General features: G+C 49.6%; 13 protein-coding genes across 13 annotated transcripts; 5 read left to right on the top strand and 8 right to left on the bottom strand.

Moving 5' to 3' along the window:
- Window positions 1–13: 13 nt before the first annotated feature.
- Bathy11g02100 (glycosyltransferase, CAZy family GT29) lies at window positions 14–1,885 on the top strand (the record flags this gene model as incomplete). The annotated part of the gene is made up of 1 exon (XM_007510334.1): window positions 14–1,885. The coding sequence occupies one exon, from the start codon at window positions 14–16 to the stop codon at window positions 1,883–1,885; it is 1,872 nt and encodes a 623-aa protein (XP_007510396.1).
- Window positions 1,886–1,952: 67 nt separating this feature from the next.
- Bathy11g02090 (predicted protein) lies at window positions 1,953–3,122 on the bottom strand (the record flags this gene model as incomplete). The annotated part of the gene is made up of 1 exon (XM_007510329.1): window positions 1,953–3,122. One exon carries the CDS (start codon window positions 3,120–3,122, stop codon window positions 1,953–1,955), a length of 1,170 nt encoding a protein of 389 aa, XP_007510391.1.
- Window positions 3,123–3,324: 202 nt separating this feature from the next.
- Bathy11g02080 lies at window positions 3,325–4,745 on the bottom strand (the record flags this gene model as incomplete). Its single annotated transcript, XM_007510276.1, has 2 exons — window positions 3,325–4,205; window positions 4,415–4,745. 2 exons carry the CDS (start codon window positions 4,743–4,745, stop codon window positions 3,325–3,327), a joined length of 1,212 nt encoding a protein of 403 aa, XP_007510338.1.
- Window positions 4,746–4,867: 122 nt separating this feature from the next.
- Bathy11g02070 (conserved hypothetical protein) lies at window positions 4,868–5,950 on the top strand (the record flags this gene model as incomplete). Its single annotated transcript, XM_007510079.1, has 1 exon — window positions 4,868–5,950. One exon carries the CDS (start codon window positions 4,868–4,870, stop codon window positions 5,948–5,950), a length of 1,083 nt encoding a protein of 360 aa, XP_007510141.1.
- A 114-nt stretch (window positions 5,951–6,064) lies between these two features.
- On the bottom strand, window positions 6,065–7,138 carry Bathy11g02060 (predicted protein; the record flags this gene model as incomplete). Its single annotated transcript, XM_007510176.1, has 1 exon — window positions 6,065–7,138. The coding sequence occupies one exon, from the start codon at window positions 7,136–7,138 to the stop codon at window positions 6,065–6,067; it is 1,074 nt and encodes a 357-aa protein (XP_007510238.1).
- An 84-nt stretch (window positions 7,139–7,222) lies between these two features.
- On the bottom strand, window positions 7,223–7,918 carry Bathy11g02050 (unknown protein; the record flags this gene model as incomplete). Its single annotated transcript, XM_007510253.1, has 1 exon — window positions 7,223–7,918. The coding sequence occupies one exon, from the start codon at window positions 7,916–7,918 to the stop codon at window positions 7,223–7,225; it is 696 nt and encodes a 231-aa protein (XP_007510315.1).
- Window positions 7,919–8,309: 391 nt separating this feature from the next.
- On the bottom strand, window positions 8,310–9,554 carry Bathy11g02040 (beta-carotene hydroxylase; the record flags this gene model as incomplete). The annotated part of the gene is made up of 1 exon (XM_007510153.1): window positions 8,310–9,554. One exon carries the CDS (start codon window positions 9,552–9,554, stop codon window positions 8,310–8,312), a length of 1,245 nt encoding a protein of 414 aa, XP_007510215.1.
- Window positions 9,555–10,208: 654 nt separating this feature from the next.
- Bathy11g02030 (predicted protein) lies at window positions 10,209–11,477 on the top strand (the record flags this gene model as incomplete). Its single annotated transcript, XM_007510109.1, has 1 exon — window positions 10,209–11,477. The coding sequence occupies one exon, from the start codon at window positions 10,209–10,211 to the stop codon at window positions 11,475–11,477; it is 1,269 nt and encodes a 422-aa protein (XP_007510171.1).
- Window positions 11,478–11,551: 74 nt separating this feature from the next.
- On the bottom strand, window positions 11,552–11,879 carry Bathy11g02020 (predicted protein; the record flags this gene model as incomplete). The annotated part of the gene is made up of 2 exons (XM_007510092.1): window positions 11,552–11,567; window positions 11,626–11,879. 2 exons carry the CDS (start codon window positions 11,877–11,879, stop codon window positions 11,552–11,554), a joined length of 270 nt encoding a protein of 89 aa, XP_007510154.1.
- Window positions 11,880–12,546: 667 nt separating this feature from the next.
- Window positions 12,547–13,215, top strand: Bathy11g02010 (the record flags this gene model as incomplete). The annotated part of the gene is made up of 1 exon (XM_007510213.1): window positions 12,547–13,215. The coding sequence occupies one exon, from the start codon at window positions 12,547–12,549 to the stop codon at window positions 13,213–13,215; it is 669 nt and encodes a 222-aa protein (XP_007510275.1).
- A 368-nt stretch (window positions 13,216–13,583) lies between these two features.
- Window positions 13,584–16,040, bottom strand: Bathy11g02000 (predicted protein; the record flags this gene model as incomplete). The annotated part of the gene is made up of 1 exon (XM_007510040.1): window positions 13,584–16,040. The coding sequence occupies one exon, from the start codon at window positions 16,038–16,040 to the stop codon at window positions 13,584–13,586; it is 2,457 nt and encodes an 818-aa protein (XP_007510102.1).
- Window positions 16,041–16,267: 227 nt separating this feature from the next.
- Bathy11g01990 (predicted protein) lies at window positions 16,268–18,571 on the top strand (the record flags this gene model as incomplete). Its single annotated transcript, XM_007510014.1, has 1 exon — window positions 16,268–18,571. The coding sequence occupies one exon, from the start codon at window positions 16,268–16,270 to the stop codon at window positions 18,569–18,571; it is 2,304 nt and encodes a 767-aa protein (XP_007510076.1).
- Window positions 18,572–18,662: 91 nt separating this feature from the next.
- Bathy11g01980 (predicted protein) lies at window positions 18,663–20,956 on the bottom strand (the record flags this gene model as incomplete). The annotated part of the gene is made up of 3 exons (XM_007510043.1): window positions 18,663–19,243; window positions 19,389–19,826; window positions 19,900–20,956. 3 exons carry the CDS (start codon window positions 20,954–20,956, stop codon window positions 18,663–18,665), a joined length of 2,076 nt encoding a protein of 691 aa, XP_007510105.1.
- Between the last annotated feature and the right edge of the window lie 160 nt (window positions 20,957–21,116).

Below are 21,116 nucleotides of genomic sequence, written 5' to 3'. Positions count from 1 at the left end.
CATTCCTCGAAAGATGGCGGTGACGCCAAAAGCGAACCTCAAAACGTCGTCATCAGCTTTCGGGTGGTCGTCTTTCTTTCATCATCCTCCTTCGCGGGGAAAGAAGAGAACCAATTTTCGCATTTTCGTCGTCGTTCTGTGCCTCGTCTTTCTCGTCGGCGTCTGCCTCAAAACCACCTCAAACTCCTCGGGGAAGAAGACAATCACGTTCAGAGTGCGAATTCGACGTAAACTCGGCGGCTTTCTCTCTGAAACGACGATTTCGAAGACGAAGAAAAATGTTTTGGACGAGGTGAAGCACTTTGCTCAGTTTCATCAACACACGACGTTTCAGGAGGAGGAGGAGGAAAACCACGGGAACGAAAGAAGAAGAGAGGAAGAAGGCGAACACGAACGAGAAGCGGTGATTGCGCACGATTTACCGCAGTCGACGGTGGACGCGCATTTAGATGAGACGGAGGAGGAGAATAGGAGTAGCGGTAGCGAGACGACGACGACGACGACGAGCGCGGAACGTAACGAGGATCCGGTCGCGACGATAACCGCGGCGACGGGGAATAAGCCGCATCTCGCCCGAGGATGGCTCGTTTCGAAGCTTCCATTCGATGTGGACCAACCAGGGAGCGAGAGGACGGCTTTGGAGGCGAATTTTAACGGGTCGGTTCCTTTGTTGACGCACCGAGGGATATTTAAGTACGATCCGACGCCGAGAGTGGACGGGATGAACTATTATAGAAGAGTGTACGCGGTGACGCAAGTCGGCATGGCGCAGGATTTGCCGAATTGGAAGAGCGTTGGAGAGGCGGATATGGAGGCGACGGCAAATAGTAGAAGACGGAGGAGGTTGTTGAGACATAGAAATAGCGGGGGGGGCGAAGGCGCGGCGGATGCGGATGTGGAAGCCTTAGCGGCTGAAGCCGAGACGGTGATTGACGAAAGCGACGACGTTGGATTCGGACTTGGTGGTGATAGTAGCGATGAATTGCAGCAGCAACAACAACAACAGCAACACATGAAAATTGAAACCGCCGGCGCTGGTTTGGAAGAAGCGTTGCGCTCAAAACCGCCCGGAACGCGTGGTTTAACATTTCGCATCACAAAACACCTCTACGACGCGTTACCACCTCGCGATCCGTCGTGGCGGTACAAGACGTGTGCAGTTGTCGGTAACGGTGGAGCTTTACTCACCTCGAGACATGGGAAAGATATCGACGCGCACGATGCGGTTTTACGAATGAACAACGCCCCGGTTGGCGGTCGATTTACCGATTACGTCGGCTCGAAGACGACGTTTAACATGATCAATTTTCACTGGGCGCGAGAAATCACGCAAAGAACGCCGGTTGTAGAAACCGACGCGTTCTTAGTCATGTATGAGTCCGTGTTGCACACGTTGAGAAATCAATTGTACCCGAAACTCCTCCGGATGCAAGCGCAAGGACAGCTTCCAGTTGTCCCGGTGTTGACCTCGCCGGATTTCACCGTAAAAGGCTACGGTATTTGGTTGCAGCTGAAAGACGTCCTCGAACAACGACGCGCGGCGGAACGCCGCGAAAAAAATGAAAAGTTGGTCAAGGAAGGTAAAGCAGTCGAGCAGCTGAAACATCCAGGTGCGTACAAGCGCAAACCAATGTCTGGTTTCTTTGCCATGTTGTTCATGCTGAATCTGTGTGACTCGGTGGACATGTACGGGTTCTCGAATTGGCGTCCGAGTCGAAGTAAGATTCCGTACCACTACTTTGATAAAGTCAAAGGGACGACGGCTGTGCACTCGTTTGATTTATCCATGGAAGTGTTTATGGAAATTGCCAAAGCGCACGACGTGAACATGATTGACTCCGAAGGGAAGAGTACGAAACTTCGAGATGATAAATTAAAATTTTAGCGCTTAACATTCTAGATAATACTACCAGCAGTACAAATTGCATGTAGAAATACATCAGACATACGTTCTAACGGAACGCATATTCGCAAATCTTGACGATTATTTCGCCTTCATCCTCTTGACACGGATTCCGAACTGCTAACAGCGTATCTTTCCTCTTTACGTCTTTCACGCCGCTCTTCTCTCGTATGATTTTGAGAAACTTCTCGTGGTTTTGCGGGAATCGCGACGGCGGATCGGCAAGGAGAAACGTAAACGGCGACGACGTGGCGCCGTGTTGTTGTCGTCTCGACAAGGCTTTAAATACGATCGATGCCACGGCTTCGACGGCTTCTTCGCAATACAAACAATCGCACGCGATGACGACGTCGTACGCAAAATCATCCTGCTCTTTGACGAGATACTCATCCAACTTGAACCAATCCATAATCTTCGCCTCGATGCATTCACACTTTCGGCTACTTCTGCTACGTCTATCGACTACACCTTCTAACAAACCTACATCCATCTGCGCCAACCCGTCTACGACGCTCGCGTCTTCATCCAGCGCTTTCGTCACCGAGCCAAATCCATTCGCAACCGCACTCGCCGCCGCGCAATAACACGCGAACGGCTCTCTATCCGTCATGGTCACTTTCCTCGCTCCTTCCATCGCACACAAAACACCCGTTAACCCGACGCCGCAACCTAACTCTAACACTCGCTTCCCTCGCACTAACGAGCCGCCGCTCTCGTCCGAAACCAAGTATTCGTTCAACGCGATCCCGCCGTGCCACACATCCGCCCAGTGCGGATCCTCGTCCGGTTTTCCCAAAGCAGAGAATACGTTCGCCACTAATTCTTCCGACTCTGGGAGGATGACGGACATCTCGATTCCAACATTCTCGTCAACATTCTCGTCGTCGTCATCTGACGTATTTCGTTCTCTTTTGGTTCCCAACTCCCCTCCTGAAAGGCTTTTGGTACTGCCACCGTTAAAACCAAACGAAAGTTGCGCTCGAAACAAATCCAGAGGGTAATGGTCCGAACACGCGTGCTCGAGCTTCAAATTCGTCCGTTCGTATCTGCCCGGGGTCGATCGATGGCGCAGATAATCATGATGTTTGTCTTCTTCTCCTCCTCCTCCTTCCGAATTGGAAATGGATAAAAAACGCGGGGAACGCCCCCGAAGAGAAAGAGGAAGACGAGGAGGAAGATGGAAACGAAACGAAGAGGCGGAGGCGGTGGTGGAGAACATCTCGCGTATTCTATTATTTTTACGAGCTTCTTCGGTAACGATGCATTGTTTTATTGATCGTCGTCGTCGTGTTATTCGTGTTCGTGTTATGTTGTAAAGAGTTTTTCAATTAAATATTCCTCCTCTTTGGTTGTATCTCTCCGAGAGAAAAAGAATCAAGTTTTCACCCGCGTTCTCTCTCTCTCTTAACTTAGTCTCGCAATCAATGAAGTTCTGCTTCCCACTCCTCGAGTTCCATTTCATCTTGTTCTTGCTGTTGTTGTTGCGCGGCGGCGATCGCGGCGGCGGCTTGTTGTTGTTGCAACATTTGCATGTGTCCTCCCGGGGCGGGACCGCCGCCATTTGCGCCTGGACCGCCTCCTAAACCTCCCCCTGGACCACCGCCCAAGATATGGTGGAAATGGTGGTGGTGTGGGTGGTGATGATGCGTCGCCGTCGGTTCCGGCGCTTGCGTCGGGCACCCGTTTTCCACGGCGTACTCGTAGACGTCGCGGTGACCGTGCTTCATGGCCATCTTGCACGTGCGGTAATCCCAGTTGACGCCTTGCGATCGTAAGAAAATCAAGCACTGCAACTGTCCATACTCTGCCGCTTCGCTCGTGGTCGTCTCGTTCGCCATGCAACCGTTCGCCATCGCCCATTTCAACATTTCCAAGTGGCCGCTTTGACACGCGCCTCGCGAAGTTCCGATGTTCCACGGACATTCTCTTTGCCTGCACCACTTCAACATCTCAAAGTTCCCTTCCGCGGCCGCCGCGCTCGTCGTGTTGTGATCCCACGGCACCTTCTTCTTCTCTCTCAAAAACTTCAACACTTCCCAGTGTCCGTTCTCCGCCGCCTCCGCGCACGTCTTTTCGTCCATCGGACAATTTTCCTCGCACAAGTAGTTCAACGTCTTCATGTTCCCTTTACTCGCCGCTTCCCACGACGTCGTCGCGTCCCACCTGCACTGTTTTTCCTCTCTCGCCCATTTCAGCAACTCCAAATCGTTAATCTCGCACACTAAAGAGCAGAACTCCTCCTCTTCTCGCGTCCATCGCTGCCACGCCCACTCGAGCGTTTCTTTCGACGAGAACTCGCCCACTGCGTAATAAAAGAAGAACGATGAAGTCAAAGAAAGAAGACGATACGTGGTCAGTTGAAAATCGAACAAAACAGAACGTGATATTAAATCAAACGAGAAGATCTGATGATGCGTAGAAGAAAAAGGGGCGAGATGATGAGATGAAAATGTCATCCGAAGCGTTTCTCGCGAATTCGCTCTTCGATCTCAAACCGTAACGCATTCGTACCATTAAACTTCCCGGGAACGGACGCGACGTTTTTGCTCCTCTTCATCGCCTCTCTGCTTTCGCTGTTCGCTTGGTTCAAGAACTTCAAATCTGCGCCGTTCAGTTTGCACACGATGTGCGTTTGGAATATGTCGTCGTGGTCGGTGATGAGTTGCCAGAGTATGTTTTGTTCGTTCAAGCAGACGAAACAAAACCCGCGATTTTCCAACTCCGCCGGGGAGAGCTGATGCAACGTGTCTCGAATGTGATTGTACTCTCGACTGTTGAGCTGTTGGCGGCCGCAAAACGTGCACGCGTTTAACGGGTTTTCGGAGGATGGTTCCGAGTACATCTTTACGTGTCTCTCCTTCTCTCTCTCTTTCTCTCTCTAGAAAGAGCGCGCGCGCGCGACCACGGAGAGTGAGGAAAGTCAAGCTTCCGAGAAATTTTCCCCTCTCTCTTATTTAGGGTTTGATGAGCAACCCTAAACTACTCAAGGGGTCCCCACGCAATTTTCTTTCACGTACCGCAGAGAAATGCTCCGTTGATGTTTGCTCGACCGGGAGAAGAAGAAGAAGAAGAAGAGACATCATCATCATGTGCGGACGAGTCAACGCTCGCGTTTCCCTCGAGGACGTCCAAAAACTCTTTTCTGCTGTGAAAGAAGATAAAGACGAGGAGGAAAAGGAGGAAAAGGATGTCAAAATCGTGACGTGGGTGAACGAAGGTGCGCACGCTCAGTTGCGTAACTGCGCGCCGTCGGAAACGGTCGCAACGCTCGTCGCGGAAGACGAGGTGTGGACGACACGATTCGGATTGATTCCATCGTACAAGAAATCTACGTACGATAGGAAGAGAGATCATTACGTGGCGTTTAACTGTCGCTCGGAAACGATTTTAGAAAGACAGATGTTCAACAGGTGCACAGAGGCGAACGCGAAAGATAAAGGGAGAGGAAGGGCGGTGGTTTTGATTCGCGGCTTTTACGAATGGAAGAAGGACAAAATGGGGAAACAACCGTATTACGTGTCGAGAAAAGACGGGGAATTGCTGTGCGTGTGCGCGGTTATGGACACGTACAAAGGAGACGATTTTTGCGACGGCGGCGGCGAGATATTAAGGACGACGAGTTTGTTAACGAGAGACTCGAAAGGGACGAGGTTGAGTTGGTTGCACGACCGGATGCCGGTGATGTTAAAAAAAGAAGCGGTGAAGACGTGGCTGACGGATAACACGAAACGTATCGCATCGTTTTTGAAGGACGATGAAACTACTACCCATCGAGGAGGAGGAGGCGTCATCGAGAAAGGCGAAGATTTGCAGTGGTATCCGGTGACTCCGGAGATGGGAAAAATCGAATTTCAAGGCGACGCGTGCGTAAAAGAAGTCGTCGCGGTGGCGAAGAAGAACACGCAGGATATCAAGAGCATGTTCGCGAAGGTGGTGGCGAAGCAAAGCGCGGAGAAGTTGAGTCAAGTCAAGATCGATAATGCATTCGCCGAAACCGCGAGGGTCGATAAAGAAGACGAACCGGCGAAGAAGAAGCTGAAGTTGTAAAAAGAAGATTAATATTAGTTTATAGATAGATGATTCATTTCATGTTGTAAAACAAAACACATTCATTGCCGCTATACGAATTTAGAGCCCTAAAAATCCTACACACTACTTCTTCTAATCTTTCGAAGGTACTTTCCCGTCCAGAGCCTTCAAACTTTCGATTTCCTCGTCGTCTAACTCGAACGAATCTAACCTCAACAAACTATCTTCCATGTGCTTCCGATCTCGACTTCGCGGGATGATTGTTTGATGCAACACGTTCTTGGCGTAATTGAGGACGACCAATGCAGGCGAGACGTTATATCTCGCAGCAATCATTTTCACGACGTCGTTATTCAACACCGGGTTGGTTTTATACTGCCACCACTGACCGCCTAAAGAGGAATACGCTTCGAATCGCCACCCGTATTTCGCGCACACGTCCATCGTCCTCTGATCTTGCGCGAAGACGTCGGAACGCATTTGCACCACCAACGGTTGCACGTTTGCAAACGCGTGCAATTCTTCCAGAGCGTTCGCGTTGAAATTCGAGACGCCAATAAACCGCGCGACTTTAAACTCCACGACTAACCGTTCGAGCTCTCTGTACGCCTCTTTCCACGTCCCCGGAACGACTTCCCCTCGCGAACACAAATTCCCCCAACACTCGCTGTAATGCAACAAAACTAAATCTACGTATGTCGTTCTTAAGTTTGTTAACGAAGTTTCAATCATATCCATCCCTTTCCTGCCTAAATGTCTAGGATGGATTTTCGTCGTCACGAACACGTCTTTTCTCTTCACCACGTTTATGCTCTCCTCTATGGCTAACCCAACTAAATCTTCCCGGTACCACTCCGGAGCTTGCGCCGTGTCTATCATTCTGTACCCAACTTGTAAGGCTTTTTTGACGCTCTCTTTCGTCTCCAAACCTAACCCAGCCGTGCCGAATCCAATCGCAGGCATCGTCATCGTCATCGATTCATCTTCGGTTTTGTTCTCGTTGGTTTCATCAGTTTTTGAATTTTCCAAATCGGTTTTCCCTTTTGCCGGCGGCGGAGAGGATACAATCTGCGTCAGCACGTCGAAAACCCGGTAGTTCGCGTAGAGTATGACGAGTACGAGCGATAGGAGAGGAATAAATACTCGTCGCGGTTGTCCTCGTCGTCGTCCTCGATGGCTTTTGGTGTCGAGTATCAGTTGAGCCATAAAAGGTCTGTTTGTTCTGAGGAGAAAAGAACACGTCGTAACATGTCGTATTGTATGGTATGGTACTGTAGTATTATAAATGTATTAAAACGGCAACTTCGGCAAGCTGACGGACGGTAAGCTGACGGACGGTAAGCTGACGGACGGTAAGCTGACGGACGGTAAGCTGACGGACGGTAAGCTGACGGACGGTAAGCTGAAGCCTCCGGATTCCTCCGCTTCGGCGGGCGCTTCTGGCGGAGTCGTCGCCGCCGGTTCAGACGGCGCCGGAGCCGCCGGTTCGGCCTCTTTCACGACCTCGTACGTGTTGCTCGCATCCGCGCCTCCACCTCTCACCCCTGCGCCTGAATTGCTGGCATCAAAAAACGCCGCCGATTGTAACTCCTTCTTCGGCGCTTCCGACTCTTCTTGCGATATCGCTTGTTGTTTCGCGGCTTGCCCTTCCGCTTTCGCTCTCGCGGCAGCCAAAATGGCAGCTTTCTTCGCGTTCTTCGCCGCGGTCGGGTCTGGTTTCTCTTCTTTTTTCCCACCTCCGAACGCGAAAGACGGCAACGCGTAGAACACGGCGGACGATGCCAAAAGGACCGCGTCTCTTCTTCTCGTCGTCGTTGGTTTCGATGTCTCGTCGTCGTTTTCCTTCACGAGAATCGTGCTGCTGACGGGGACGCAAAAATTTCTTTTTATCTCCTTCCTTTGATGTTTATGTTTTTGTTGTTTCGCGTTGCAAAAACTCGCGGGAGCCTTCATGAGGGAAAACGAGGACGATTGCGTCATCGTCATCGCGGAAGAAGCGGAGAACATTTTGATTTTGCAAGGGCGCGTTCAATCCTGAATGAAATGAAGAGATGAAGAAGAGAGAGAGAGAACGACTTACTTGTTAGGGTTTAGTACACCCTAAACACGTAGGGGGCTCGATTTACGCGTGTATTATATCTTTATATATCGATTTTATATATTACATAGTTCATTTTCTCTTTCGCTGCTGCTTAACAAGGTGCGTTTGCTGCGTTCTTACTTCTTTTTTCTATGGATAGGCGCAAAACTTTACCCTTTTGCGGCGTTCTCTTTGCCGCGGGCGCTTTGCGTGATGCGGTTCGCGCTCTGCTGGGGTTTGCTTCCTCTCTCGCTCGCTCGCTCGCTCGCTCTTTACATATTAGTATTCTTATTAGTCTTATTCTTTGGCTTCGGAAACGACGCTTTTTAAGGATTCGTTGATTCGCTTCCCGTCTTCGGTGATCACGCACTGCGGCGATTCTATTTGACTTGGAATGTGTAATCCGGCTTTGATTCCTAACTCGGTTTCGTCTTGGGAAACGACTAAATAGTCATCCTTGGAAGATCCGACGGAGAGATGGATCGGGACGTCGCACTGCTCGGCGTTGGAAAACCCAGCCGCTAAACACTCCATTTCGCGTCGTTTATCCGCTCTGTCGTTGGCTAAACAGACTTTGTCGAGTTCTTCGATACCGCCCGGGTGTTTACTCAATTCGTCTTCGCCTAAAAATAACCCCCACGGCGCGCCTTGGAACTGTTCGGTGTGGTGGATGGTGTGCGCCGCGGCGACCCTTCGCAACCACGGAAGTTTTCCCAACGGCCCGGTCGGAAATCGTTTGTGAACCATCCCATCGTGAACGTACATGTACGCGATACCGAATAAGGTGATGCCAAGACCGGCGCCAAAACATAACCCTCCGTACACCCCCGGCGTGAAAAACCCGTACGAGCACAACACAAACGCCGGCACGCCGTTGGCCACCGCGAAGATATCGTTCGCCTCGAACGCGCCTTCTCTCGGTAAATGGTGCGACTCGTGCAACAACCAAATCTTTTTGTTCCAATCTTTCCTGTATTTCATCGGCATGGACCACCAAACGTCGTGCCATAAGTATTTATGCGCGAATCGAGCGTAAAACTCCATCCCGACCGCCGCTCCGGCGATCAGCGCCAACTGCGCGAATAACTCCGCCGTCGGAAAAACACTCACCCCACCGACGTCGTCCATCAAGTTATACGACCTCAGCAATCGAAAATACGTCGCCGTAATTGCAATAGAGGTTACTCCGCAGCTGGAAATCAACGCCGCCCATTCGTAATCTTTCGAATTTTTCTCGCGTTCTGATTTCGTCAAGCGTTTTACACCTTTCACTCCTTGCAAAGGCATCTTTTCGGCGTTGATGTTGTCTCCGTTGTTTTGTTGTCTTTGCTGCTCGGGTTCCAGAACTGCGTTCAAGCGAGTTGTTTTTGTCGCCGCTTTAGTCGTAAAGGGAGGAGGCGTGTCTTTTCTGGAGGCAAAGACAATGAAGACTTTCATCGGATTAGTCGTCGACGTCGCTTTCCCTCGAGGCAATGGAAATGATTTCGACGACGACGATGCGGTGACTCGAGTACTCCTCGAATGCGACACGATCGTCGTCATCGCGCATCCTCCTTTACTGCTGAACGAACCAACCGAAGTCAAAGTCGTCGAAGACGACCCGGAAAGAAGCGGCGACATCATCTTTTTCTAGAACTCCTCTCTCTCGTTTTTGGATAAGTTCGTCCGTCACACAGAAGAAAGAAAAAAGCGTCAATCTCTCTCTCTCTCTTGTAACTCTCACGCGCGCACAATAACACACCGTCTCTCTCTCTCACTCTCTCTTTAAAAACGCTCTCTCTCTGTGTGTGTGTGTGTGTGTGTCCGTGTGCGTATCCCTCTCTCGTCTCTCGTCTCTCGTCTCTCCAACTCTCTCTCTCTCTCTGATGGAACAAAACACGTGTGAGGAAAAGGATTGCTTGGCGGCTTTTTGACCACGAGTTTTCTGCTTAGGGTTTCCAACCCTATAATGCCTTGTAAGAAAGGGAAAGCATCTCTCTCTCTCTCTCGGTGTGCCCCATTACCCTCGCTCTTCTCCGCTCTTTCTGTGTGGTCTCTCGTCGAAATATAACACGCGGTATATATACTACGCGCGTAAGTGTGTGTGTGTGTGTGTTTAGCGCGTTCTTTTCTGCGTATTCAAAGGAGAGAGCGTATAATAGAGTGTGTTGTAATTGCCTCTCTCTTTTGTCTTTAACGGGAAACTTCTTGTGAAAGATGAGCGGGAATACCTTTGGAAGCACTACAGAAGAAGAAGAAGAAGAACACCCGATCGCGTGCACAGAAGAAGCAGCGTCCACAACACCGTTAGTCTGCAAACCTCCCGAGTTGGACGCGAAATACGTCTCAGAATCCACGGAAAAAACGTTACTTCGAGCGGATTATAAATTCACCACAACAAAAGGCACGTTTACGGTCCGAGCGTATCGAGCGCTCGCGCCCAACGCGTTCGACCGGTTTCGAGGTTTAGTCAACGAACACTTTTACCGGAAGAGTTTAGTGTATAGGAGTTTAACTGGGTACGGGGTACAGTTTGGGATCGCGGCGGAACCGAGTTTGGCGCGAGTGTACGATCCGGATCGAAACGAGACGAGCGGGTGCGTCCTCGCGGACGAGTCGGAGAAGACGTTGGAAACGACGACGAGTAATAAGAGAGGATGGGTCGCGTTTGGGACGAGTTTAGGACATAGCAGCAGTAGTAATAATACTAGTAGTGGTGATGAAATGTACCACGATAGAACGTCGGAAATTTTCGTCAACATGAGAGACAACAGCGAAGACTTGGATAAAAAGTGCGTGCCGTTCGCGGAAGTCACGGAAGGGATGGATATCGTGGAGAAGTTGTATTCCGGGTACGGAGAGATGAAAGACGCGACCATGTGCAACGAGACGCAAAGTCTAGGATTTAGGTGCGACGGGCCGCGACGAGGCGAGTTATATACTCAGGGGTACGCGTCTGTAAAGGAAAACTACCCGAACTTGGACGCGATTTTATACGCCGAGGAAATCGCGGTGCAAGAGAAAGGGTCGTTGATCGACGCCAGAGACGGAGGAGGCGGGTTTTTCTATTTCATTCTCTCGTGCACCGTGTTAGGTTTTTTGGCGTGCTTCTTTCGCATGCACGTGGTCAATCGCCGAAGGAAAATTGTCGCCCGAAGAGCAAGCAAATACACGGCGTACGTCTCCTCCGAGCAAGACGATTTGAGTCAGTTGCATCAAACGTTGAGAGAACAGTTCGCGGCGGCGAACGAAGGCGTCAGCGTAGACATAAAAGTAGAAAGTGAAAAGTTGAAATCGCGAGTGATTGAACAAATGAACGAGAGACGACAGGCGAGAGGCGCGGCGGCAAATCCGTTCGTGAGCAGCGGCAGTTTAGAGCTCGAAGACGGAGCGGAAGAGAGAGTTTACCTCGACGACGACGAGGATCGCGATCGCGATAGCAACAACAATAACAACGACGACATGATGAACACCATTAGATTTTAATAACGAACTAAATAATACATTTTCTTTCTTTGCTACCTATTTTTGAGCTTCTTCTTCTCCTCCTCCTCCTACTACTACTTCTTCTTCCTCCTCTTTTTCCGGCAACGCTAACTTCAACCCGTCGTCTCCCATCCCTCTTTTATCTAACCCATCTTCTCTAACCTCGTCGACTACTTTCCACACCGTCTTGTGCGTCCCGGTAATTTTCTCCTCCGTCATGCGTTGCCTCCCTTTCCAGGTTAAAATCCCGTACGCCCAATGACCCGTGCGACCGTTCGCTTTTGGTAATATTTTCGTCAACGTCCAAAACGTCGGTCCTGGGAATACTCTTTTGCTCTCCTCTTGTTCTTGTTGTTGCCAATAGATTTTGGTAAACCTTTGCCCGACGCCGTATTCAGGCATCGTTTTCGCGAGTTCATAGACTGTTGTTTTAAGAAGACGTGCAGGTCAGTGTGATGATTAAGAAGAGAATAAAGAAACGTACGATTGGTATTCCGTCGCACCGCGGTGGCTTGAATTTCCCGAGAGATGTGTTGCGCTGCTTTGGTTTTTAAGGAGGACATTCTTTTTAATAACCACCACCACCGTTGTTGTTACTTACGCGACGACGAAGACGAAACGAAGTTATTTACGTCGTGGGCGGGCCCTGAGATGTGTGGACTGCGAGCGAGGCGTCGCGCAACAATGGCGTTTTTAAAGAGGTATCGCGAAGGTTTTCTCGACGGCAGACACCCTAAACTTTTTTCTTCGAAACGTCTTTCTTTTTTTTTCTCGCATGTGAGATACAAAAAATATTAGATCAAAAACGATTAAAGAGAGAATGATGCGCTCTAGTTCTTCTTCTTCTGGAGCGACGAGGAGGAGCGCGAACGAGGGAGGCGTTGGGGGGAGATTGGTCGCGTTGTGGGATGTGATCGTGAAGTGCGATGATATTTGTTTCACTCACATTTTGCCGAGATTGAATGGGACCGATCTTAAATTCTTGTACGAGGTGAATAAAGAGACGAGAGCGTTGGTGAAGAGATCTTCTCGCACGGAAGATTTGGAAACGGGGTTTAAAGTTGAAGAGATGTCGTCAATATCGACTTTGGAGTTTGTGTGGGAGAATAAATCGTTGTGGCCGAGACACTGGACCGAAAGAATTTTCTGCTCGCAAGTTGCTAAAACGAATAAATTCGAGTTACTCAAGTGGATACGAGAGGAGAAAAAGTGTGAGTGGAGTGTAGGGCCGATTAATGCGGCCGCAGAACAAGGTAATCTGGAAATGGTAAAATATTGCGTTGCAAATGAGTGTCCTATCAATGAGTGGGCGTGTGCACGTGCTGCCCAAAACGGTCATCTCGAGTGCCTCAAATACTTACACGAAGAAGCGAAAGCGCCTTGGGATTATTGGACTGCCTATTTTGCGGCTCGAAATGGTCATCTTCACATACTCGAATATCTTGTTGAGCGAAAGTATGATAAATATTACAATTTGGCGTGTGAGCGTGCGGCCGCGAACGGCCACTTAGACTGTTTGAAGTACTTGCGCGAAACAGCCAAAGCGCCTTGGGACGATTTGGCGGTACGAGAAGCGCACAAATACAACGAAACCGAATGTGTACAATACCTCCTCGACAAGAACTGTCCTCTCCCATTTGGTTGGCGATACGAGCATGGAGAGTTGATCACAGGCTACTCGTCGTCATCGTCATCATCGTCATCATCATCGTCATCATCATCGTCATCATCATCGTAATCGTCATCGTCACCTTCGCAAAACTTGTGAGGAGTGAATTTGCGTTTTTTAGGAGGATATATTCACTTCTAAACCCTAAGAGATGATTGGCTCTTCTCTTCTTCAGAGGAGAAAGAAAAATGTGTGAGTTGTCCAGCGTTCGATTCGCTGTATCTCCAAACTATCATCATTCGGGGATATAATTCAGTTGGTAGAATGCTCGCTTTGCATCTTCTTTTTTTGCTCGCGTTCGATGAGTTGGTCTTCGATTGAGTTGTTGTTGGTCGGTTCAGCGCTCGCCACGTATAACAAATACTTCTCGATAAGTAATTTCTAGCGATGTAAGAAAAACAAATCACTACAACGTAACTACTATACTACTACTTCAATTAAAATATAATCGAGTCCATCCCTCTGGCGTCTCTTCCTTCCAACACTCTCCCTTGCGCGTCTCTTTGCGGCTTGACTTTGGCCGCTTTTTGCCGTTCCAACTCGGGAGGTACTTCGTTGTTGCTCTCGATGAGGAGTTGGCGCAAGTCGTACATGATGTCTTGGTCTTCGCTGGTGATGAAGGATACCGCGGTCCCTTTCCTTCCAGCTCTACCGGTACGGCCAATTCTGTGCGTGTAGTTTTCAATCGACGCCGGTAACTCGTAATTGACGACTAAATCGATGCCTTTGACGTCAATACCGCGACCGGCGACGTCGGTGGCGACTAATATGTCAAAGTCGCCGCGTTTGAATCCAGTTAACGCGGCTTCTCGCGCGTCTTGGCCTTTGCCGCCGTGAATGGAGCCGCAGGAATAGCCCATGGAGTGACAGGCTGTGACGCACGAATCCACGCCTCTTTTGGTGTTGACGAAAACGATCGCTTGCGTTTGCGTGTGTTGGGAGAGGATTTGTTCGAGCGTGCGCTCTTTTTCCGATCGGTTGACCCAGATGACGGTTTGTTTGATCAGATCGGAGGTTTTCCCAGCGGAGCCGATGGTCACGACCGCGGGGTTGCGAAGATACGTGCGCGCTAATCGTTCCACGGATGGAGGCATGGTGGCGGAGAACATGTACGTCGTTCTGTACCTCGCAGACGTTTCAATCGATTGTTTATTGTCAATCGCCTTGTTGTCCAACTCTTCCGCCATATCGATCGGTTTCAAATTCGAGCTCGGCATAGCTTCCATGACTTGCGTCACCTGCGGTTCGAAGCCCATATCAATCATTCTATCCGCCTCATCGAGAACGATGTAGTTGCACTGATTGAGAACGGTGTATCTCTTCTCTATGACGTCGATAATTCTACCGGGCGTACCGACGACAATCTCGACGCCTTTGCGCAATTGCACGCCTTGGTCTTCGATAGATTGACCGCCGACGACGCACGCGACGCGATATCCCAAGAAATGTGCGAATTTTAACGTTTCTTCTTCGATTTGTTGCGCGAGTTCTCTCGTTGGGGCCATAACTAACGCATACGGACCATCCGCGGCGACCTCGTCGGTCATTTTTGGCAAACCCATGATGTGCGCCAACATGGGGACAACAAACGCGCACGTTTTACCGGACCCGGTTTCCGCAACGCCAATGACGTCTCGCTTCAACAACCCGATAGGAATCGACGCCATTTGAATCGGCGAAGGTTTTGTATACCCAACTTTCTCAATCGCGCGTAAAATTTCCTGCGGCAAAAGCTCGTTCTCGCTCCACGCGCGCATCGGGTTCGGCACTTTCCCGCCTTTGAACGTGATGTTAAAATCTTCCCGAAAGATTCGCCAATCGCGTTCGTTCATTTGTGCTAACGGTTTCGAACTCCAATGGGTGGTTTCCTTCTTCTTGTCGTATTGATTATCGTATTTCTCGAGCGCTTTCGAATGCTTATCGATTCTGCGCGCGTTTTCATCGCCGGCGGCGTCGTAACTTCTACTTCTATTGTTATTCACAGTATTTCCCCCTCTCCTCTTCCCAACAGAGTTCTCAAACTTGTGATTTTGCTCCATTTGCATCCTCGCGTCTACTCCAGCGATCGTTCCTCTCCCGAACAACAACTTCACGTCGTGCTTGGCGTCGTACAAAGGATTCGCGTCTCGCGAAGTATCGTCCTCTTTACTCCAATCGAATTGAAACTTATATTTTGCCCGTTCCGCTTTCTGCTTCATCTTCTTCATCTTCTCGGTTTCGTCTCTCACCCCGGCGTACTGCTTCCGAAACTGCTCCAACTGTTCCTGTCTTTCTCTTTCCGATTGCTCGCTTTTGTCTCGCTGGTACTGTCTCTCCGCCACGTCCCGCGCGGACGTCGCGCGAGCAAATCTCGACGACGACGACGCGTGATGATGCGCTGTCGCCACCGTACCACCATCGCCTCCTCCTCCTTCCTCTCGTCGTTTCTCTTTCAACCGCTCCATCGCCAGCTTCTCTCGTTCCTTCTTCGTCAAAAATGTCGGCTTCGTCTCCGCGAGTTCCTTCTCTCGTTTCTTCTGCAACAGTTCTTCCACCGAAAGCGGTTGCTGCGCTTGAGATGAAGATGCGCTTCGATTGAACGGATTATCTTGAAAAACAGTCGCAGCATCACGGCTACCACCACCACTCGTCGTCGTCGTCGTTTTCTCCCTCTCGTGGACCTCTCGATGCGGGAACTGTGCCTCTCGCTCGGGACTTCTCCCTCGCTTGGTGGTGGTGTTTCGATGCCAATTTCCCCCGTTGTTGTTGTTGTTGTTGTTGTTGTTGTTGTTTCTGTATCCACCGCCACCGTTATTCGTGTTATTGTTTCTGGAAGTGCGATGGTATCTCTCGCCGTTGTTCTTGTTCTTCTCGTCGTCTCTTTGGTAATTGCCGCGGTACTCGCCGCGCGACATGATGAGAAGACGTTTCTCTTTCAGAGAGGGGAAATGTTTTTGTGTGACGACCACAAAGAGAAAGCGAGAAAAAAGAGGATATAAATGTTTAGGGTGTTAAACCCTAACTCTGAGAGGTGATCTTTCTCTCAAATGTCTCTTCCCGTGAGAAGCGCAAAAAGCGCGCGCGTGGGCTTCTGCGAGAGAGAGAGAGAAAGAAAGAAAGAAAGAAAGAGAGTGAGAAGAATATGGAGAGCGCGAGAGATGGGGGAGACGAAAACGGCGGCTTCGAAGAAAAGGACGACGACGAAGAAGAGGACGGCGACGAAAACAGAGAAGGTCGTGGAAAAATCACATCCTTTTTGCAACGTTCTTTGACGAAACGCTTCGCGAAACTTCTGGAAAAGACCGAGGAAAGAGTCGAGCGGTTGGAACGGAAAACAGAAGAGCAGAGGAAACGAGAGGAAGAATTGACGGAATCGTTCGCGGAGAAATTCAGAAACTTGGTGAAACACGTGAACGGGAAGTTGGGGGATATTCGAGGTCGCGTGTCTTTCGTTGGAGGAGATGGAGGAAAAGAAGGAGATGGAGGAAGCGCCGCGAAGCCAAAAGGAATCGACGAGGACGACGGAACAAACACACGCGGCGGTAACGAAAATGGTGCTTCAGGTGTGGCTGCTCTGAATAACAAAGAACTGGAAGAAGGAATCAATCGAATGGTGGAGCAGAAGGTGAAAGAGATGCTGATGGAGGAGGATGGCGCGCTCGCTCCGGGCCTACGCGCGCTATGGGAAGAGATGGAGAAAAAAGAAGCGCGAGAGCTCAAGAAAAAGTTGAAGGAGTTGGAGCAACGAGCGAGAGCGAAAGAGATACGAGCGAAAAAGAGAGAGATGAAAAGATTGCAACGAGAGTTGGAGGATTTGGAGGAGTCGGATGAAGGAAGAGAGGAAAGGAGGAAAAGAAAGCGGCAAAGGCGAGAAGAAGAGGAGGAAGAAAGCGAAGAACAAAGTGAAGAAGAAGAAGAAGAAGACGATGATGATAGCGATAACGATAGCGAGGCGACGGATAATTCGGCAGAGGAGGTCGTGCATACTGATGCGGATGAAGAAGACGATTTGGGCGGTTTTATAGTTCCAGACGAAGAAGTCGAATTACAAGGTCGCGAGCGTTTGAAACCTCTCGATCCCAGTTATCTACCGGATAAAATCGACAAGGATTGGAAGCAAGGGGTTGAAGCAAACTCGGGCGTGGGATCATTGCCCGGGGCAACGCAGTACGCGAAAACAGTCGACAAAATTGCACGGTACGCGAGTACGATAGAAGATGCCACCTTAAATCACTTGAAAACGAATCGGGAACGAGTGGTACCAACCCGCATAGAATCTTCGGAAGCAAGAAAGATTAAAGAGGCGAAAAGACGGCGTCCAAAAGTCCTCTGGTCTTTGGAGGAAGTGCAGGCATTAGTTGCTGGGGTCAAACTGTGCGGTAAAGGCCAGTGGGCGGCAATAAAATCTTTGACTGATGAAAATATTTCAGGCGCTTTGCTCCGGCGCTCAAGTGGTGATTTGCAAATTAAGTGGCACAATTTGACGCAAAGTTTGGCTTTTTCACCGGTGTCTTTAAAGACACGTGAGAGGATGACGGGCATTCCGGAGAGTTTGCTGGAGGAAATTCGATCGCTCGCCTGCGTGGAAGAGGAAGAAGAAAAAGAAAAAGAAAAAGTACAGTTGCAACGGCAACAACGAGTTCAAGAAGAACACTTGCAACAGCAACAACAACGATTGTTGCAGAGGCAAAATCAACAAAGAGTACTAGAAAACTTCTTAGCCCAACATCAACAAAAGAAAGCCGAACAAGCACAGCAAGTGTACCAACAACAACAGATGTGGCAACAACAACAGCAGATGTACCATCATCACCAGCAGAAGCAGCAGCAGCAACAACAACAACAACAACAACAACAACAACAACAACAAGCTCCTCCACCGACTGATTACGAGCAGATTCAGCGGCAGCAGCAGAGACAAAAGCATTTAGAAACTCAATACAAAGCTCTGGAAGTGATCAAATCCGAGCTTAGAAAGACTCCGAATGCGAAGTACTTCTTGGTACAAGGTAAACAGCATCCAAAATCCAAAATGTTGGAGACTGCGATCAAGCTACTTTCCCGCATCCGTGAGAGGGTCTTCAAGCTAAAGAAAGAAGAGTACGTCGCGCTCAGGAACTCGCATGCAAAAGGATTCGACGCGCTGAACGCCCATCATCAAAAGGTGCTCAAGGATGCGATTGACAACAGAACGAATGAGCAACATATTCAGGTTTTAAAAGACGTGCGCGAGAAGCTAACGAAAGAACTACTGGACGAGGCTCGATCAAAGGAAGAGGTGCACGTAGCGGAGTTCAAAAAAGAAAAGAAAAGAATACACGATGAAATTGCATTTTTTCAGAGTAAATTGGAGAAGGTGCAACAGGATGAGAAATCTAATGAACGAAAGAAATCGGAAGAAATGACGCGAGAACCTGCAGAAGTCATCGAGTTAGACAGCGAGTAAAATTAACATAAGAGAGCAAGAAAAGCGCTGAAAAATGCACAGACAACTTAAGACAACTTTAAGACAAGGTGAACTACATGTGATATATATATTACGAGAACCATTTACTACTATCGCTTCCGACGATTTGACACTTTGGCGCGCCGCAATCGTACCCGTTGGAATACGACCCTTCTTCTGCGATTTCGTAGACCTTATTCTTCGCTTTGTCGTCCAACGCCGCTTTGGCCATGACTTGGGCGACTAAGCGTCGATCGATTTCTCCGCTCGCCATGGCGTCTTCTTGGCCGACGATTAAAGAGCCAGATTGGTCGTTTTTCAAGCCAGCAGGACGAACGATGACCCAGTCGATTCCGGAGTTTCGCAAGTAGTTTTCGCCGACGAGCTTTTCGTCCAAGACGCCGCCGAACGCGTTGGTTATTTTGAAACCGGGCGAGTCCGCCAAACCAGCCGCTCTGCCGTTGGTGAGAATGCTCGAAATTAACACGATTTTCTTCACGTTCCCGGCTTTCTTCGCCGCGTTGACGCAATTCACGACGCCTTCGTTATCCACCTCGTGCGCAGCGGCGTTCATTTTGAACGGGTTACCCGGGACGAACCCAGTCGCGATGACGACGACATCCGCGCCGGCCATAGCCAACGCGAGGTTCTCGGTCGTATCCGTCACGTCCACTGTGTGTGTTTATAGAACAGATGTTTTCATCGTAAGAGGTCAGAAGAATGTTTACAGAACAGAGATTTTAAGACGAGGTACGAAGACAAAGAAGACAAAGAATCAATCGATCCGCAATCGATCGCGCGAAGACTTTTCGCTCACCTCCGCCTAACAATTCCACCCCGTTCTGGTCCAATTTCATTTTCTTCGCTTTCTCCAGCGAGCGACATCCGGCGATGACGTTCGCATCGTTCGCGTTCGCCAAGGAGGCAACCACTAACTTTCCAGTTTGACCGGTCGACCCGATGACCAGAACGGTCGGGAGTGAGCTGTTCCGCGCGTGCGAGACGTTTTCGTTTTGGGAATGGAATGAAGCCGCCAATACAGTTAGGGAAACCGAAAATCCACGCCGGGACAAAAGCGCTTGGTTACTCCCATCATCGTCGAGTTCAGAAGAAGAGGAAGGGGAAGAAGCGGAGACTTTTACGACTTTGACGCGTTTTTGTTGTTGTCTTTTCTTTTGCGCGGCGGGTTTTGCGACGAACGCGTTCGAGAAGGAGTGTGTTACAAACGACATTTTTTGTTCTGAAGTACTTTTAACTTCGTTTTCACATTTTCTTCGCTACATCGTCTACATCGTCTACTACATCGTTCTCTGAATCATCGTTCTCACCTTGTTCCTCTCTCTCTTTCTTAATGCGTTGTTGCTGTTGTTGTTTCTTGGCTTGGTATTTCGCCCAATACTTGGCTTGGTCTTGGCGTTGTTTTTCGAGGCGTTCGATGCGATCGACGCGGAGGTTATGTTTGCGCTTGGCGTCCTCGTCCTCTTCGTCCAGGTCGCCGAGTGCGCGAGGTTGTTGTTGTTCTTGGTTTTTTCCTCTCTGACCGTCGTCGTCGTTTACGTCGTCGTCGTCGTCGTTTACGTTTACGTCGCGCTCGGGTTGGTCGTCTTTCTTCTTCGCCAGCGCTTCGTCGTCCTCGTCTTCAACTTCCTCTCGCTTAGAGGATTCGCGGACCGCGTTGCCGATGCTATTTCTACTGCTACCACTATTCTCTATTGCTTTCGCCGCGTTGCTGAGACCATCGTCGCCACTTCTGTTCCTCTCTAAAACGCTTCCTCCTCCTCCTCCTCCTCTTTCTAAACACCTCTCCAACTCCCCTCGCAACTTCTTCTCTCTCTTCGAACACCCGTCGTACGCCTCGCTCGAATCCATCTTAAACTCCTCCATCTCTTTCTCGTTCCCTTGTTTCATCTCTTCCATTTCCACTCTCATCTCTCTGATTTGCTCTTCCAACTCTTCGTTCCTCTTCTTCGTCTCCTGCGCCATCTTCGCCGCCGCAGTCGGTTTCGATTTTTTCAACTCTTCCTTCAGCTGATTAATCTCGCTGTTTTTCTCCTTCAATCGCGTCCGTTGCGTGTCTCTTTCTTTCTCTAAACTTTCCATCCTTTGCGAATTCTTCGATAACAATTGCACTTTACTCGTGAACTCGTTGATCTCTTTCGAATATTTTTCGTGCGTTTGGTCCAATTCGAGTTGTAACGAGCGCCACTTCGAGGACGAGAAGTGGAGCGAAAAGAAACAGACGAACGAGCAAAAGAGGAAGAAACTTACGCCTCGTCTCCCCCCGAGGAATGATGATGACCCCGATGATTTAATAACGGTGCTGTTGTTGTTGTTGTTGTTGTTGTTCATCGCAAGAAGCGCTCCTCCGGAAGGAGGTGGAGGCATCGGAGTCGGAAGTCTACTACTCTTTGTGCGGTGTCGACGAGTGTTCCTTTTGTTGTTCTAAATGGGGAAATAAAACACCTAAAACACGCGTTTTTAACGCAATAGGCGCAAGGCAACGGTAATCCTGCGACAAAACGTATAAGGATAGATTTCTAGAGCA

The sequence above is a fragment of the Bathycoccus prasinos genome (genome assembly GCF_002220235.1).
Source record: "Bathycoccus prasinos genomic : Chromosome_11".
Taxonomy (NCBI): Eukaryota; Viridiplantae; Chlorophyta; class Mamiellophyceae; order Mamiellales; family Bathycoccaceae; genus Bathycoccus; species Bathycoccus prasinos.
This window is presented reverse-complemented; position numbering and strand designations above follow the sequence as displayed.